The sequence below is a fragment of the Nesoenas mayeri genome (genome assembly GCF_963082525.1).
Source record: "Nesoenas mayeri genome assembly, chromosome: W".
Lineage (NCBI taxonomy): Eukaryota > Metazoa > Chordata > Aves > Columbiformes > Columbidae > Nesoenas > Nesoenas mayeri.
Window position 1 is genome coordinate 4,389,932 of NC_137553.1, and position 17,284 is coordinate 4,407,215.

The 17,284-nt window shown below is 41.8% G+C and overlaps 1 protein-coding gene across 1 annotated transcript in view; it reads right to left on the bottom strand.

Annotated features, from left to right (window-relative positions):
- LOC308051360 (small conductance calcium-activated potassium channel protein 2-like) overlaps positions 1-17,284 on the bottom strand; it is a gene marked incomplete at its 3' end in the record, with an annotated part of 95,807 nt that overhangs the window by 69,106 nt on the left and 9,417 nt on the right. Inside the window, exon 3 of the mRNA XM_080361742.1 lies at positions 11,925-12,343. Coding sequence (XP_080217868.1) covers positions 11,925-12,343 — 419 coding nt within the window. The remainder of the gene's footprint in view (positions 1-11,924; positions 12,344-17,284) is intronic.

Here is a 17,284-nt window from a genome sequence, read left to right on the forward strand (position 1 = left end):
GCTGTAGTACAGTCACAAAGATTTCTGCAAAGGATGGTCCACATTTCCTGAATATCTTCCTCAAAGAATAAGAAACCATAATGTAAGTGTACAGAAAAACCTTGACTAACCTGATCTCCTTCTATGACAAGGTGATCTGCTTAGTGGATGAGGGAAAGGCTGTGGAAGTTGTCTACCTAGATTTCAGTAAAGCCTTTGACACTCTTTCCCACAGCATTATCCTGGAGAAATTGGCTGCTCATGGCTTGTACAGGCGTACACTTTGCTAGGTAAAAAAAAAAAAAAAAAAAATGGTTGGATGGCCAGGTCTAAAGAGTTGTGGTAAATGGAGTCAAATCCAGCTGGTGGCTGGTCACAAGTGGTGACCAAGGCTCAGTATTCAGGCCACTTCTCTTTCATACCTATATCAATGATCTGGACAAGAGGATTGAGTGCACCCTCAGTAAGTTGCATATGATACCAAGTTGGGTGGGAGCATTGATCTGCTCAAGGGTAGGAAGGCCATACAGAGGGATCTGGACCAGCTGGATCAATGGGCTGAGGTAAATTTTATGAGCTTCAACAAGGCCAAGTGCCAGGTCCTGCACTTGGGTCACAACAACCCCATGCAATGATACAGGCTCGGGGAAGAGTGGCTGGAAAGCTACCTAGCAGAAAAGGACCTGGGGGTGTTGGTCAGCATTCAACTGAATATGAGGCAGCAGTGTGCCCAGGTGGCCAAGAAGGCCAACAGCATCCTGGCTTGTATCATAAACAGTGTGGCCAGCAGGACTAGGGAAGTGATCCTCCCCCTGTACTTGGCACTGGCGAGGCCGCTTCTTGAATGCTGTGTTCAGATTTGGGCCCCTCATCATAAGAAAGACATTGAGGTACTGGAGAGGGTTCAGAAAAGGGCAACAAAGGTGGTGAAAGGTCTGGAGCACAAGTCTTATGAGGAGCAGCTGAGGGAACTGAGGCTGTTTAGTCTTGAGAAAAGGAGGCTGACAGGAAACCATATCGCTGTCTACAACTACCTGAAAGGAAGTTGTAGAGAGGAGAGTGTCAGTCTCTTTTCCCAAGTAGCAAGCAATAGGACGAGAGGAAATAGCCTCATGTTGCGCCAGGGGAGTTTTAGATCAGATATTTGGAAATTTTTTTCACTAAAAGGGTTGTCAGGCATTGCAACAGGCTCCCCAGGGAAGTGATTGGTCAACAATCATATTAGTTTCCCCATCTCGAAAACATGGATCTTTATCAATGACTCTCATTCCTCAGAAATTGCCTTTGGTTGTTGCATTTGGCTGCTTCTGAATGTCTGGTTTCATAGCAGTGGTTAAGATTTAGTGCTGCTGCTCCAGTATTGGAAGTGCTAAATCTGCCTTTCATGTGCATTTTTGTGGAATGGCTTGAAGGATGGAACACTCACCTGATGTTTCAAAATCCAGTCTCTTTGCATCCTTAAGTTATTCTTAGCTTTATGGTTTGGTGGCAGAGAATACCATCAAGGAAAATGTACAGAGAAATTATTTAGGCCAAATTAGAAGACCTGAGGAAAGAAAACTCTCATAGAATCAAGGAATGGTTTGGGTTGGAAGGGACCTCAAAGATCATCTAGTTCCAGCTCCTCTGCCACGGACAGGGACACCTTCCACTAGACCAGGCTGTTCAAAGCCCCATCCAACCTGCCCTTGAACACTTCCAGGGATGGGGCATCCACAACTTCTCTGGGCAACCTATTCTAGTGCCTCACCACCCTCACGGTGAAGAATTTCTGCCTTATATCTAATCTAATTCTACCCTCTTTCAGTTTAAAGCCATTACCCCTTGTCCTATCACATGTCCTTGTAAAAAGTCTCTCTCCAGCTTTCTTACAGGCTCCCTTTTAGGTACCAGAAGGCTCCTATAAGGAGCTCCCACCCAACTTGGTATCATATGCAACTTACTGAGGGTGCACTCAATCCTCTTGTCCAGATCATTGATATAGAGTGGCGTGATATAGATATGAAAGAGAAGTGGCCTGAATACTGAGCCTTGGTCCCCACTCGTAACCAGCCACCAGCTCCCCAAAGCCTTCTCTTCTCCAGGCTGAACAACCCAAACTCTATGAGCCTGTCTTCATGGGAGAGGTGCTCCAGCCCTCTGATCATCTTCATGGCCCTCCTCTGGACTTATTCCAACAGGTCCATGTCCCTCTTACATTGGGGGCCCTAGAGCTGAACACAATACTCTAGGTGGGGTCTCAGGAGAGCAGAGTAGAGGGGGAGAATCACCTCCCTCAACCTCCTGGTCACACTCCTTCTGATATAGCCCAGTTTGGCCAGCGCATAAACCTAGTGATGAGTGGCGACTAACAGTAGACTACCGTGGCCTGAATGAAGTTATGCCACCACTGAGTGCTGCTGTGCCTGACATGTAAGAACTGCAATTTGAACTGGAGTCAAAGGCAGCCAAGTGGTATGCCGCAAGTGACATTGCTAATGTGTTTTTCTCTATTCCTTTAGCAGCAGAGTGCAGGCCACAGTTTGCTTTCACCTGGAGGAGCATCCAGTACATGTGGAATCGCTTGCCCCAGGGGTGGAAACACAGCCCTACCATCTGCCATGGACTGATCCAAACCATGCTGGAACAAGGTAAAGCTCCAGAACACCCACAGTATACACTGATGACATCATCATATGGGGTGACACAGAAAAAGAAGTTTTCGAGAAAGGTGAGAGAATAATCCAGATTCTTCTGAATGCCAGTTCTGCCATAAAACAAAGCAAGGTCAAGGGACCTGCACGAGAGATCCAGTTTTTAGGAATAAAATGGCAAGATGGGCGTTGTCAGATCCCAATGGATGTGATCAACAAAACTGCAGCTATGTCTCCACCTACTAATAAAAAGGAGACACAAACTTTCTTGGGCATTGTAGGTTTTGGGAGAATGCATATTCCTGATTACAGTCAGATTGTGAGCCCTCTCTATTGAATGACTTGGAAAAAGAACCATTCTGAGTGGGGTCCTGAACAAAGACAAGCCTTTGAACAAATTAAACACGAGATAACTCATGCCCGTGGGACTGTCTGGACAGAACGAGATGTTAAAAATGTGCTCTACACTGCAGCCGGAGATATGGCCAACTACACTCCAACTGAAAAACAGATACTAACAGCATCTGAAGGGGTCTGAACTGCTTCAGAAGTGATTGGTACTGATGCAGAGCTTCTCCTGGCACCTCAACTGTTGGTGCTTGACTGAATGTTCCAAGGGAAGGTTCCCTCTATGCATCATGCAACTGATGCTACATGGAGTAAGAGGAGTGCACTGATCACACAATGAGCTCGAACAGGAGTCATGGTTTAACCCAAGCTACCAATACAACCGTGACAGCCACTCGCTAACTGTCGCGGTTGAGACGGACAAATGACAACTAACCCCCTCTCCCCCAGCAGAGGAGAGAATCAAAAGGAAAGGGAGAAACTTGGATTGAAATAAACATAGTTTAATAAAATAACAAAATATTAATATACTACTAGTAAATATATATAAAAAATAGAAATAAAAGATACTCAAGGCAACTCCCCACGAACTCTGTCCACACTAAGCAGCCAGTCCCAGGAAATGATACTCCAATCCTGAAAAGCCCATCCACAAGAGAAAAAAAAAAAAAAAGAAAAAGGCAGAAAAGCCCAGAGGCCTCTGCAAAATGGCAGATTGATTATATTACACTTTCACAAACCTGCCAAGGTAAGCCCTGTGTACTTAGAATGGTGGAAACAACCACCGGATGCCTGGAAACATATGCCATCCCCCATGCTACTGCCTGGAATACTACCTTGGGCCTTGAAAAGCAAATTCTTTGGCATCAAGGCACACCAGAAAGAATTAAGTCAGACAATGGCAGTCATTTCAAAAACAGTCTTATAGACACTTGGGCCAAAGAGCATGGTATTGAGTGGGTATATCACATCCCATACCATGCTCTGGGAGAAGTGAAAGGTACAATGATCTGTTAAAAACTACACTAACAGCAATGGGTGGAGGAGCCTTCAAAAACTGTGATTCCCATTTAGCAAAAGCTACTTGGTTGGTCAACACTAAGGGATCAACTAATCGAGCTCGGCCTGCCCAATCAGAAACTCTACATATTCTAGAAGGAGATACAGTCCCTGTAGTACACATGAAAATCATGTTAGGAAAAGCAGTCTGGGTTACTCCTGTCTCAGACAAAAGCAAAGCCATTTGTGGGATTGTTTTTGCCCAAGGACCTGGCAGCACTTGGTGAATAATGCTGAAGGATGGAGAAGTTCGATGTGTACCTCAAGGGGATTTGATTTAAGGTGAGAATATTCAATATTGAACTACATGATGTTAATTGTTACATGATGCTATATGCCGTACTAACGGTGTTCACTACGTGTTTTTCAGATTAATGAAATGGTGATGGTGCCAAGGATCCCTAAAAGAACGTGTCTGTCCCCTTAGTGTCAGGTGATAGTTGGGCAAGGTCAAACCATTTTATTATTCAGCATAAGGATACCACGCCAAACAGTAAAGATAAATATGATTGTATTGCATGGAACAGACAAACAGAGCTTAAGTGACTTTGTTCAAGGTCACAACATATTTATAGGATGGATTCTCTATCACTTTTAATTTTTTATTTTTTATGAATGTATAGATTATCTGTATACATCTTAGCATACTCTGGTTGGTATACTGAAACCTTCACGTTAATGTTCTATATTATCCATAAAACTATAGCCTATTACCTGTATTAGGGTTGATCCTATTAAAACCATACCAACATTCTTTGAGTCTAATTTTGTTTATTTTCCTTCTGAAGTAAATGAAAATTAACTGCTCTACCGTGCAGTTCCTGATGCAGATTGTTGTGTCTCTGACGGACACCGGAACATCATGCCACAGCATCTGCTTCTTGACTGATTGTCTATGCAAGATCTCATTTTCTAAAAATCAAGAGAAATCACAGGCCTTGCCTTCAGAAATAGTCACTGAAGGTACGCTGATCGCATCAGCAGGTCTTCTGCCTCCCAACACAAAAAGAACAGGGAAGGTAATCAATGCCATCTGCTTGCAAGGAGACGTAACTATTAGACCAAATACCACTCTAAATGTAGTATTATCAAGAATTATCAAACAAAACTTTTGTCAAATGCTGGTATACTTGGAAAAGGAAAAAAAAAATAATTTAAAACCGAAAAGAGGCTTTTCAGCTTAGCATTAACTAAATGTAACATCATGTTTTGAACGCCTTGGAAAGAATCAACTGCAAAAGATTCCACTTCCACATCGAAGTTTAAACAGACAAGGATAAAATTTCAGAAGCTCATTACTCTGAAGGTGTATGATGATTTTCTGAAAAGATGAATGACTTAAAAAGTAAAAAGAAAAAGATGTTGGGGCACAAATATTTGATCTGAAATCTCGCTGTTCGATTCCAGATAATGTTGCATCTCTACAATTATGGATTGTGGGAAGATTTGAAGCTATTATCTAATGCATACTTTAAAATACACGATAACATAAGAGATCACCTTTGTGGCGGATGCACTCGACCCCCCCCAGCCAAACCAGCAGCAGTTTGGTCCAGGCTCCAGAGGAGGTAAGGGCCTGAGCCGCAGCCAGGCCAAGAACGCCTTCCAGGAGACCCACAAGGAAGCAGAAGGGCACACTGAATGCCGGTAACTCGTGGGCACAGGGAGTCTCGTGCATACCTTTCCTACTGTATGCAATTTGACTACGAGTCAACCACTTTATTCTATAAATACGACAGCCTGGATGAGCCCACTTTGAGCTCTCCCTGCCAAATAAGTGAGCTGTATGGCAATGGGTTTACTACTCACAGGTGAGTGGATGAGCCCAATTCAAGTTCAATATTAATCATTTGGCTTAAGTAGATGCATACTAAATGTAATGAATTATTTAGAGATACAAGGTTGAACAATTTTTAATATACTCTTTGCTTCATGTTACTCGGTAAGCTGGATTTGCTGGAATTTTAAGCTGTAAAGTCCTGCTCATATTTACCAGAAGCAACTACAAACTACACTGAACACTTGCAAGATAAGGTCTAGTTTGCACTCTGCTGGGAAAAACGGAACTGACTGAGAAGACAGCGATCCAAGGCTAACGCGGAGACATTACAGACAGCTGCAAAACGCAGCCTATTTTGCACTTTGCTAAGAAGAAAGGATTTATCCAGACAAAACAGCACCTGCAAGGATATGGACCAAAACCAATGTCTATAGCTGAACAAAACAAAGGCCCACGTGGAATCAGAGAAAAAAGATCAAATGAGAAGCAAGAAGACCTAAAAGTGAAATATTACTATTGGACTGAATCATGGTATGCATGGTCTATAAAGATATACAAGTTTGTAGTTTTCTGTGCTCGGTTGGACCTCTGTGCAGGTATTCAGCTCAAGCCAGCCCTCCTGCTATTCTACTCCTTTTTTTCTTTTCCTGAGAATTTTGTTTCCTGAAAGTCTGCTCTGCATACAGTTACGGGCCTCGCCAGAAAGTTTGCCACTGGAGCTTTAAACATAGGCTCCAGAGCAAACGGCCATCAGGGAGGGAATGCCTGAAAGTTTGCTTTTGCGAACGGCTACAGGCCTCCCCTGAAAGTTTGCCTTCGGAGCTCTAAATACAGGCTCTGGAGTAAACGGTTATCAGGGAGAGAAGAATCCTGAAAGTTTGCACCGCGACGGATACAGGCCTCGCCTGAGAGTTTGTCTCCGGAGCTCCAAGACACAGCCCCCGGAGCAAACGGTTATCAGGGAGGGAAGACACCTGAAAGTTTGCTTCGTGAACGGATACAGGCGCCTGGAAAGAAGGTAAGCAGCATTTTGGCTTGGCATATCTTCCCCGTGCAGTAAATAATAGAGTAAACCCGCCACCGAACTCTTTTAAGTCGCGCTTCTCTTTAAGAAATCTAAACACTGTTCTGCAGCAAGCAGAACCCTAAATTACTCCCTCACAACAACCTTTAACTCAAGGAATTAGAACAGCAGGTAACTTCTTTCTGAAACACAGGTAAGAGAGAAGGTTTTTTTTTATTAGAAGACCATTACTTCACGTAAATCATTTGCAATGTCATTTCCCACATGTGCTACTGGGGACTCAGAAATACGCACCCTAGCCCCTGGCTGACACTTCGGTCACAAAGGAAAACATTTTGGATAATTCTCAGATCAAGTCAATTAAACTAAGTGACTACACAACTGATAAATTTAGGTTATTCAGTAACAACAGAGAATGTGTCTGACTGAAAGAAAAGGGACACAGATTAACTACCAGAAGCAAGGCTGAAGCAGCAAATGGACGGTGCACTTGCCAAACAGCACCTGCAGGAGTGTGAACTCCACATTCTCCTACTACAACCCCACTGCAAACCCAGCAGTTGGCATGCAATGTTTTATAATCACGTTTAAGCTTCTTCCCCCCCCCCCCCCCCCCCCAAGATGTACCATAGCCAAATATTAAATTTGAAAAGAAGCCATTAAACTTCCTGACACGACTGATTATTAACCTAGATATTTTCCATGTTCTTCAACACTTTTCTCCAGAGTTGGAAAGAGAGAGCAGCTTCTCCTCTTTAAATCTCATGTCCTATGTGAGTCCTACTAGAGAGGTGGCAGCAGCAGCAGCAAACAAGCCCAAACAAGGAAAACTAGTGTTCAGCCAACATCCTCCTCTCCCCTCCAACAGCATCAAGCTGCAATGGGACTAATATTTTTCTTCTCTCTTTCACATCAAATCCTTCTGTTGAACACTTACACCAGCAAACTTTCTGTCCTAATGCTTTATCTTTAATCTTTCTGTCATTTCTTGTTTATGTATTACAATATGTTGTATTGTTTCAGAAATGGCATACACTATTGTATTTTACAGGTATTTTCACCTTCTGCAGTTCACAGACTACCTTCTGTAATCTTCTGCAAGTCAAAGTTACTTGTAAATATTTAGTGTATTAATGGACAAAATAAGCCTTAAAAACAAACAAACAAACAGCTGTTTTATATCACAGTAACTGTCAGACATCTCTCCTCCTCTCTCTGATAAAGACACCAAGACGATTATGAATTGCTCTTCATGCACACCTGCAGTGGGTTGACCTTGGCTGGTTACCAGGTGCCCACCAAGCCACTCTATCACTCCCCCTCCTCAGCAGGACAGAGGGGAAGAAAATATGACAAAAAACCCTGTGAGTCAACATAAGGACAGGGAGCAATTACTGTCATGGGCAAAACAGACTTGACTTGGGGAAGATGAATTCAACTTATTGCCAATTAATCACAGATAATGAGAAATAAGAACAAATCTAAAAACACCTTCCCCCCACCCCTCCCTTCTTCCCAGGCTCAACTTCACTCCTGACTCTTCTACCTCTTCCTCCCCCCTCCTTCTTCACCCACCTTGGTAGCTGAAGAAGGGTTTGTTTCTCTCACATATTATCCCTCCTCTCTCTCACAGCTGCTGTTGTGCAGTGGTTTTTACCCTTTCTTAAATATGTTAACACAGAGGCACTATCAACATTGCTGACTGGCTCAGCTTTGGCCAGCGGCAGGTCCGTCTTGGAGCCAGCTGGAACTGGCTCTGTCTGACATGGGGGCAGCTGAGAGAGTGCCTTGTCGCTTGCAATGAATTTAGAAGGCAAAACATCTTTCCTTTTAACACTTTGTTACTTCTTGTATTGCATTTACATGACAAGGCTTTTGGGTAGCAGGGCAGGGGAGAACCTCAGAGGTGGCTTCTCTGAGAAGACACCAGAAGCTGCCCCCATATCGGATAGAGCCAGTTCCAGCCAGCTCCAAGATGGACCTGCTGCTGGCCAAAGCTGAGCCCATAAGCGATGCTGTTGGTGCCTCTCTGATAACATATTTAAGGAAGGGTAAAAAATGCTGCACAGCAACTGTGAGAGAGAGAGAGAAAATGTGAGAGAAAGACCTATACAGACACCAAGGTCAGTGAAGAAGGAGGGGGAGGAGGTGCTCTCGGTGCCAGAGCAAGGATTCCCCTATAGACCATGGTGAAGACCATGGTGAAGCAGGCTGTCCCCCTGCAGCCCATGGAGGACCCCACACCAGAGCAGATATCCACACTGCAGCCCATTTAGAGCCCACACCGGAGCAGGCTCCTGGCAAGAACTGCAGGATGTGGAGAGGAGCCCATGCCGGAGCAGGTTTTCTGGCAGGACCGGTGACCCTGTGGGAGACTCATGCTGGAGCAGTCCGTTCCTGAAGGACTGCAGCCCGTGAAAAGGACCCATGCTGGAGCAGTTTGTGAAGAACTGCAATCTGTGGGAAGGACCCACGATAGGGCACTTTGTGAAGGACTGTATCCCATGGGAGGGACCCCATGCTGGAGCAGAGAAACAGCATGAGGAGGAAGGAGTGGCAGAGACAAAGCATTATGAACTGACTGCATCCCCCCTTTCCCAACCCCCCTGCACCGCTCAGTGGGGGAGGAGGAGGAAGTGTCAAGAGTGAAGTTGAGCCTGGGAAGAAGGGGGTGGGGGAAAGGTGTTTTTTAGTTTTGTCTTTGTTTCTCACTGTCCTACTGTTTTTTTAATTGGCAATAAATTAAATCCATCTTCCCCAAGTCTGTTTTGCCCATGACAGTAACTGCTGAGTGATCTCCCTGTCCTTATGTTGACTCACAGGGTTTTTTGTCGTATTTTCTTCCCCCTTGTCCTGCTGAGGAGGGGGAGTGATAGAGTGGCTTGGGGGGCACCTGGCAGCCAGACAACGTCAACCCACCCTTAGAATGTGCCTTCTGTCCCAGGTATTGGAAATATTTTGAAACTATAATATGTCACTGTTAACATTTTCAGAACGTGATTAGTCTTGCCATAACATAATTGAACAACACAGACACTAAGCATGTACTGTAACAAACTGCATTCCACAATTCTGGCAATATTAACAATAAAAGCAGCAATGTCAAGATAATATCTACATTCAGTTTATAAGATAAGCTATTTTTCTCCGTAACAAATTGAGAAGTAATGCAATTAATAACTTCCAAAAGTAACCTGACCATAACAGTCAGCTTGCATTTTAACTGCTGATTTATATCAGCTAGCTGTCACAAATAACTCCCCTAAACGGTTTCCAAGGTGGGCAAACAGGGAAAGGAAGAGGAAAAACAACATGTCTGTTTCTCACTTTATCTTTCCCTAGCCGTTCTCCCTCTCTAGGTTTTTCTCTCTCTCACCTTTTCATCCACTCTCACACTCATGTTCTTGCTTTTGCTTTCTCCCTCAATTTCGTTGCCTCTTCCTTTCTTGCTCTCTCTTTCCCTAGCTTTTGCTCTTGCTCTCTCATGGTTTCTTGCTTTTTTGCTCCTTGCATTCTCTCTTGCTTTCTCCCACTCAGTCTCCGGCTTTTGCCCCGAGCTTTCTCAGTATTTTTCTCTCTCCCATTTTTTTTCCTCTCTTCAACTCACTTTGCCTCTTGTGTGCTTTCTCATGCTTTCTCTCCCTCTCTCACACACTCTTGCTTTTGCTGTCTCTCTTGGTTTGTCTGTCTGCTCTCCCTCTTCCCACCTCTCTCTTTCTCAATATTTCTCCCTCCCTATCTTACTTTCTCTGCCCTTCTAACTATTTATCTTTCCTTTACTAGCTCTCTTTTCCATTCCTCTTTTTCCTCTCTTTCACTCTACCTCTCTCTTCCCCATTCTCTTTCTCCCCATTTCTCTTTTTCTCTCCCTCTTTTTTCTCTTTCTCCCCCCTTCTCTAAGTTTCCCTTTCTCCTTCTTTGTCTCTCTGTTGCTCTCTTTCTTTCTCTCTTTTTTAATCTCTCTCACCCTCTATCTCTTTTCCCCTCTGTTTTTATCGCGCTCTCTCTCTCCCTCCCTCCCTCCCCCCATTTCTCTTTGCCTCTGTTGTGTGTTCACCCCGATAGGCAGCTAAGCCCCACACAGCCGCTCGCTCAGTCCCCCCCAGTGGGAGGGGGTAAAAGTGAGAAAATGCATGGGTTAAGATAAGGACAGTTTAATAAGGAAAGCAAAAGCTGTATGCACAAGCAAAGCAAAATAAGGAATTCATTCACTACTCCCCATCTTACTTTTCCAGAAAAGCAGGGCTTCATCAAGTGTAATGGTTACTTGGGAAGATAAATGTCATATCTCCAAACTTCTCCCCTTCCTCCTTCTTTCCCACAGCTTTTATTGCTGAGCATGATGGTATTTGGTATGGAATATCCCTTTGGTCAGCTGTCCTGGCTGTGTCCCCTCCCAATCTCTTGTGCACCCCCAGTCTACTCACTGGGGGTGGGCAGAGTGAGAAACAGAGGTCTTGATGCTGTGTAAGCACTGTTCAGCACTAGCTAAAACATCATGTGCTATCAACACTATTTTGGTCACAAATCCATACGAGCTACTACAAAGAAAATTAATTTTGTCCCAGTCTAAACCAGTACATCACCCTTTCTTGATTTTGCCAACTTCCTGACAACATTTTTTCTCTTTTTTTTTTTTTTTTTTTCTTAAAGAAACAGTACAATAAAAGTCTAATTGAAAAGATACATTTTTCCATTGGAATTTTCCATAGCTATTTTATCTACATGTCTCTCAATAAATTTAACTCGCAAACACAATAAATGAAAGCTGTTATCAATACAGAATATCAACAACTGTAACTGTTGTTAAAAGACATTTTATGGTATCCCGTTGTGTTTCAGCCAAGTTAAATGAAAACATTGAAATCGACTTGCAATACTACAATAAGTGTTATGGCACAAACTTCTCTACGTAAGTCCTTCAGATTAAAAGGCAAAGCATTCCTGACAATCTGTGACAGAGTAAAATCCAACCAGCACTCAACATATTAAAGACCAGGAAGCTCCATGCCATTAAATATTTAGGTCCTTCAAATACAAAACCAAAGAAGCAAGACAAGACAGACAGACAGACCCCACCAACCAAACAGAACAACCTTACCTTTCACAAGCTCGGACAGTCCACGCAGCAATTATCCATAATGAGATACTAAAAACCAACAGTACGGTTCCTGGACATATTGTCATTAAAGTCTTCATAACAAAACGGGTATTGAAGTTTATCTTATTTAACGCTCCAATGCTTCTAGATGATGCATCAGTGAAGAGCTTGCTATGTAAAAGCATAACTCTGGCAATAAGATACAGCCTTAAGAACATTGGTATAGATAAAATAATATCCACATCAGCTGTTGTTGTGGATGGAGCATAAGAAAAAGCAAGCCGGGCTGTCCATGTGAATGTATAGTTCCCAGGTATGGGATGTATAGCACATACAAGTATTTCCAAGCAGATAAAGAAAATGCGCTCATAAGTCATGGCTATTCTCCAGTCATCTGCTCCATTGTCCACCATGAATAACTGAAATGATAAAACAGAAGGTTAATTTTAGTGTGCCATTAACAAACCTTGTTATAATTCCATTTTAAAATACCATTGTTTTCAGAGCTGCTAATGACCACTAAAACCAAAATAAATATGTTACTTCAGCAAATGACATTACTAAGTCACTACTAAGAAAATGTCATTTTGGTTAAGCCAAAAATAATGTTTTGGTGAACCATTTTTAAAACCCTATATGAAACTGAATTTCCACATACTATTTACTAAGATTTTTTTTTTTTTTTCTAATTTTTGTTTAGTTGTCATTGTTGATAATACTCCATGCCAATTTAAACCTCATCCCTGCAAAATCAATTGCTTATTCCAAGTTCATAGAATTAAGAAGAATTTAAGAAAGGTTTTTCAGGATGGAAATCTAAATCACAAATTGAAAATACTTTCTACGGTACAACATTAAGACTTCTTTAGAGCATATCAGCGCTTCAGGCTGGAGAGATTATAGCTGCAGTAGAACTATTCAAGCTCTCTTCAAACTTCAGGTATGAATATAGACCAACACAGGCTACAAAACCACCCAAGAAACTACATAAAGACCCTAAAAGATAACCCATAGTGAAAAATCAGTTCAACTGTACCTCAACTACTAGCAATACCTGAACTGGCTGTTTTAAAGCTAGGTCGACTATGTCTAAACGAACTGTAGTTACACCTTCAAAAAAAGAAAAGCGGAGGCCTGCAAACACCAGAGCAGCCTAGGCAGCCAGGTGAGATCTATTAGTAGCTGAAAATTAAATGCACATGTATGTAGGTCCTTGCGGAATCAAAGCCTTCAGTTTACCACTCAGGAAGAAAAGTAATAAAACACTTCACACAGTTTAGTAAATGTTGTTCCTGAAGATTTACTAACTAAATACTTAATTGAACGATATTTGTTGCTAGTAGGGATATGCAAGGTAACTTTTCAAAAAAGGAAAATAATCCATAACGACAAAGAACATACAATCTCAGCAACAGGAGATGACCTTCACACCACTTCAGGTCTGAATCTAGACAAGGCTGTTCAGTAAATATGTAATCGGAAACAAAAAACTTTTGCAGGATTTTTAAAACTAGATTATTCAAAAACTTAGAAGTAATTTAAGGGGTGAGAAGGTGAAATACACAAAGAATGTCCTTCTGAATGTAAGAAAAGTATTTCCGGCATGCTGCACACCATATATAGGGCCAAACAAGCAGTTCCTCATCTGCATTGCTTTTTGCCCCTTTCCATCCTTCAAAAGTTTAGAAATGCAAGCCTGAACTCTCAGTTCAAAATATGCCGGAAAACCAATGGTCTTTTGTCCTCCCTTTTTACCTACCGTCTTCACAGATTTCAATATGAATACTGTATGCAGAAAGGCAATTAAAGAAAAATGATACCTTAAGTATTGATTTGATTCAAAAGATGAGAATAGAGGAATGTTGAGTTAAACTTAGACATCAAAATATGATCTTACAATTTTCATAAAAGAAAATTATAATTAATCACTTTTTTAAAAACTTTAGGATGGATATCATTATGAAACATATACTTAAGAACACATTCAGTTGTCAGCAGAAGAAATCCTAATATGCTACAAAGAAAGAAGTTTCTCAGTAGTGCTAAGTGGAATGGGTTATGTTTCCAGGCACAGAAAATCCTTATCAACTCAACTTGACTTTGGCTAAGCCAATTGCTTCTAAGAAAAATAATATTTGAAAGTGATAATGTCTTCAGCTGTCACATAATGAGATTTAGGAGGTGAAAACACAGAAGGTAGAAAGCACCAGAAGCCATAGAGGACCACAGAACCAGTACAAATATTCCTATTTTTAAAAAATAGTAACATTTCAACCCCATATTATGAGCTAAATTTCCATACAAATCTGTGTCTCTAAATTCAGTCCATGAAATACAGGAATATCAAACATTCTGGAACAAAATAGGCTGTGGATAACAAGTCAGCTGGGGTATACTGAAAATAGATAGAAATTAGTACAGGATTTCATGTACATTTTATATGCTTGCAATTATGCAACCTAGTAGATGCAACTTAGATCAGAGACTCCCTGAAGCTACTTAAAAGAAGAGAAATTAATTTTGTAAATCATTAGTATATCAAAACAAATTCCTAGCAGGTTATCTATCTGAGGATGTTGGTGAAAGCAAAGTGCAAGGAAATTGGCCAGTTTCTCTACGGTCCCGGTAGAAGAACAAATGTCAAAACAGTATCACTGCTCTGCTGTAAGGAACAAAAAGGAAGCGATAAACAACACCAAAGTAGCATCGGCTGTACTCCTTGAGGCATTCCTTGCAGAAGGAGAATCAACTGTACTCACAATGGCATTGTGGCAATTTGATTTAATTTAAAAATCCTAATTTTAAATGGTTAAATACTGGAGTCACTTTACCCTTATAAAAGAACTGATGGAACTATGACACAGACTAGCAAAATATAGCCCCTGTGGCTTCTGTTCTACCAAATTTTTGACCAAACATTTTTCTATAGCTTCTAGTCCCCAAAATATCGCTTATGCAACTAAAAACAGCATTATAGTCACAGAATGTTAGGGATTGGAAGGGACCTCAAAACATCATCTAGTCCAATCCCCCTGCCGGAGCAGGAACACCTAGATGAGGTTACACAGGAAGGCGTCCAGGCAGGTTTTGAATGTCTCCAGAGTAGGGGACTCCACAACCCCCCTGGGCAGCCTGTTCCAGTGTTCTGTTACCCTTACTGAGAAGAAGTTTCTTCTCAAATTTAAGTGGAACCTCTTGTGTTCCAGTTTGAACCCGTTAACCTTTGTCCTACCGTTGGTTGTCAGCGAGAAGAGCCTGGCTCCATCCTCGTGACACTCACCCTTTATATATTTGTAAACATTAATAAGGTCACCCCTCAGTCTCCTCTTCTCCAAGCTAAAGAGACCCAGCTCCCTCAGCCTTTCCTCATAAGGGAGATGCTCCACTCCCTTAGTCATCTTTGTTGCCCTACGCTGGACTCTCTCCAGCAGTTCCCTGTCCTTCTTGAACTGAGGGGCCCAGAACTGGACACAATATTTCAGGTGCGGTCTCACGAGGGCAGAGTAGAGGGGAAGGAGAACCTCTCTGGACCTACTAACCACCCCCCTTCTAATACACCCCAGGATGCCATTGGCCTTCTTGGCCACAAGGGCACAGTGCTAGTCCTCAGAGAGGAAGAAGGTATTAAGTAGAAATGATTGAAAATCATATGGTGGTTGGAGATAGACATCTCAAGCCTTTACCTAAGTAGGGGATGAAAAAACATCTTCTTGCATCATCAGAAGGCATATAATCAAACGGTCTATAGATTATCCAAAGGCCTGTCCTCGATCTTGGAGACTCTATAGGAATTCCTGAGGACTCTACATCCTGAATACAGTGCCACAGAGCAGAGAAGTTAGTAAGTTTAAGTCTTATATAAAAGCCATGAGGCATCAAACACCTTCTGCATGCAAAGCACAGAAGGCAAAGAATAATGTTTTTCACAAAACTACATGAAAGCCTTGTTATCTTATATTTTCCAGAATGTTTCCCACATCTAGAGTTCAGACCAAATTTTCTAGTAGGCCATTAGAAATTGATCCACAAGATCTTGTGGATATAGCTATCTACACGAATGAAACATTCTTAGTTTGTTCAAATTGAGAAACTAGACTATTCTATCATTCGTACATGTATATGCACATACACACACACCCCTAATTATAAAAATGCCAATTTAAAAGAATTATTGTAAAAGTCTGGTACTTAGTTTCATCATAAAAATGATTTTTTTGCATAGTATATTTATTTAAATTTGGTATCGCTGTGCAAAATGAGTTTTTCATGGTTATTGATATCTTGCTATATGCGCTGTGTATGTCAGTACACGTAAAGAAAATTTCACGTTAATGTGTGCTGGTGGATAAGTAGGCTCAAAATGCTTCCCTCAAAGACTGCATTAAATCTGACCATCTCAGGAAGAGATGTGTAACTGAGGCTCCTTATGGTCTTTGTGTATCATATTTTCCAGTGTGCAGCATCAAAAACTTCACATTAAAATATACCTGAATAATATACATCATAGTTCCTATGACAGGGCACATGCAGAGAGGGACATAGCCACAACCATTTCAATAAGCACATATGTGTTACTCAACATGCTTATCAGGTTTGTCCATGTCTTTTTTTAACCTCTGTCCCTCAGCTCATTATAAAAACACTGGCCCAAATACTTGATGAGCTAACAAAGGCAGGACACAATCACATAAACTAACATAAGATTAAATTCTGCCTCCCCATATTTTCCTTCTGTTCTAAATCAGATACTGACAGTATTCTTTTTTGCTTTCTCTCTCCAAAGATATTCTGAGGCATTGCTCAATATTTTTAAATGCTACAGGCCAGACTTTCAGCTCTATCATTTGTCTCAAACAACTGCGAAATGGCTTAATCCCTGACAGCCTGTGGTGCCAAGGAACCATTACAACACTTAGCAATTGCTGGGACATATGGAACATCTTTTCACATAATTCTCCCTGTATGTATGTGCTTCAGGGACCCAAAGAGGGTGAGATGCTCCTAGAATTGCCATTCTTTCTTCCCAATAACCTTCTATGCAGGTGACAGTGTCAAGAAGTTAAATCCAAGGACTCCAAGGAAAATAAAAAAGGATGTTCCTAGATATCCAGATTTCTTCCCCAGTGCTATAGAGTAGAAGGAATTCCCGAGAAAAGCATTATTAATAAGATATTCCATGAGGCAATCTCCTACTTTTAGTTTGGACTCCTGATGGAACAATCACACTTGCGCTTCCTCAGATTTTTAAACAATGGTGAGATATTTACTCATGTTGATATGAATTGTTCGGAGCCTTTGAACCAAATTGGAGGTCCAGAAATAGAAGCCCACCACTCGGGGTTACCATATTCATTTGAGAT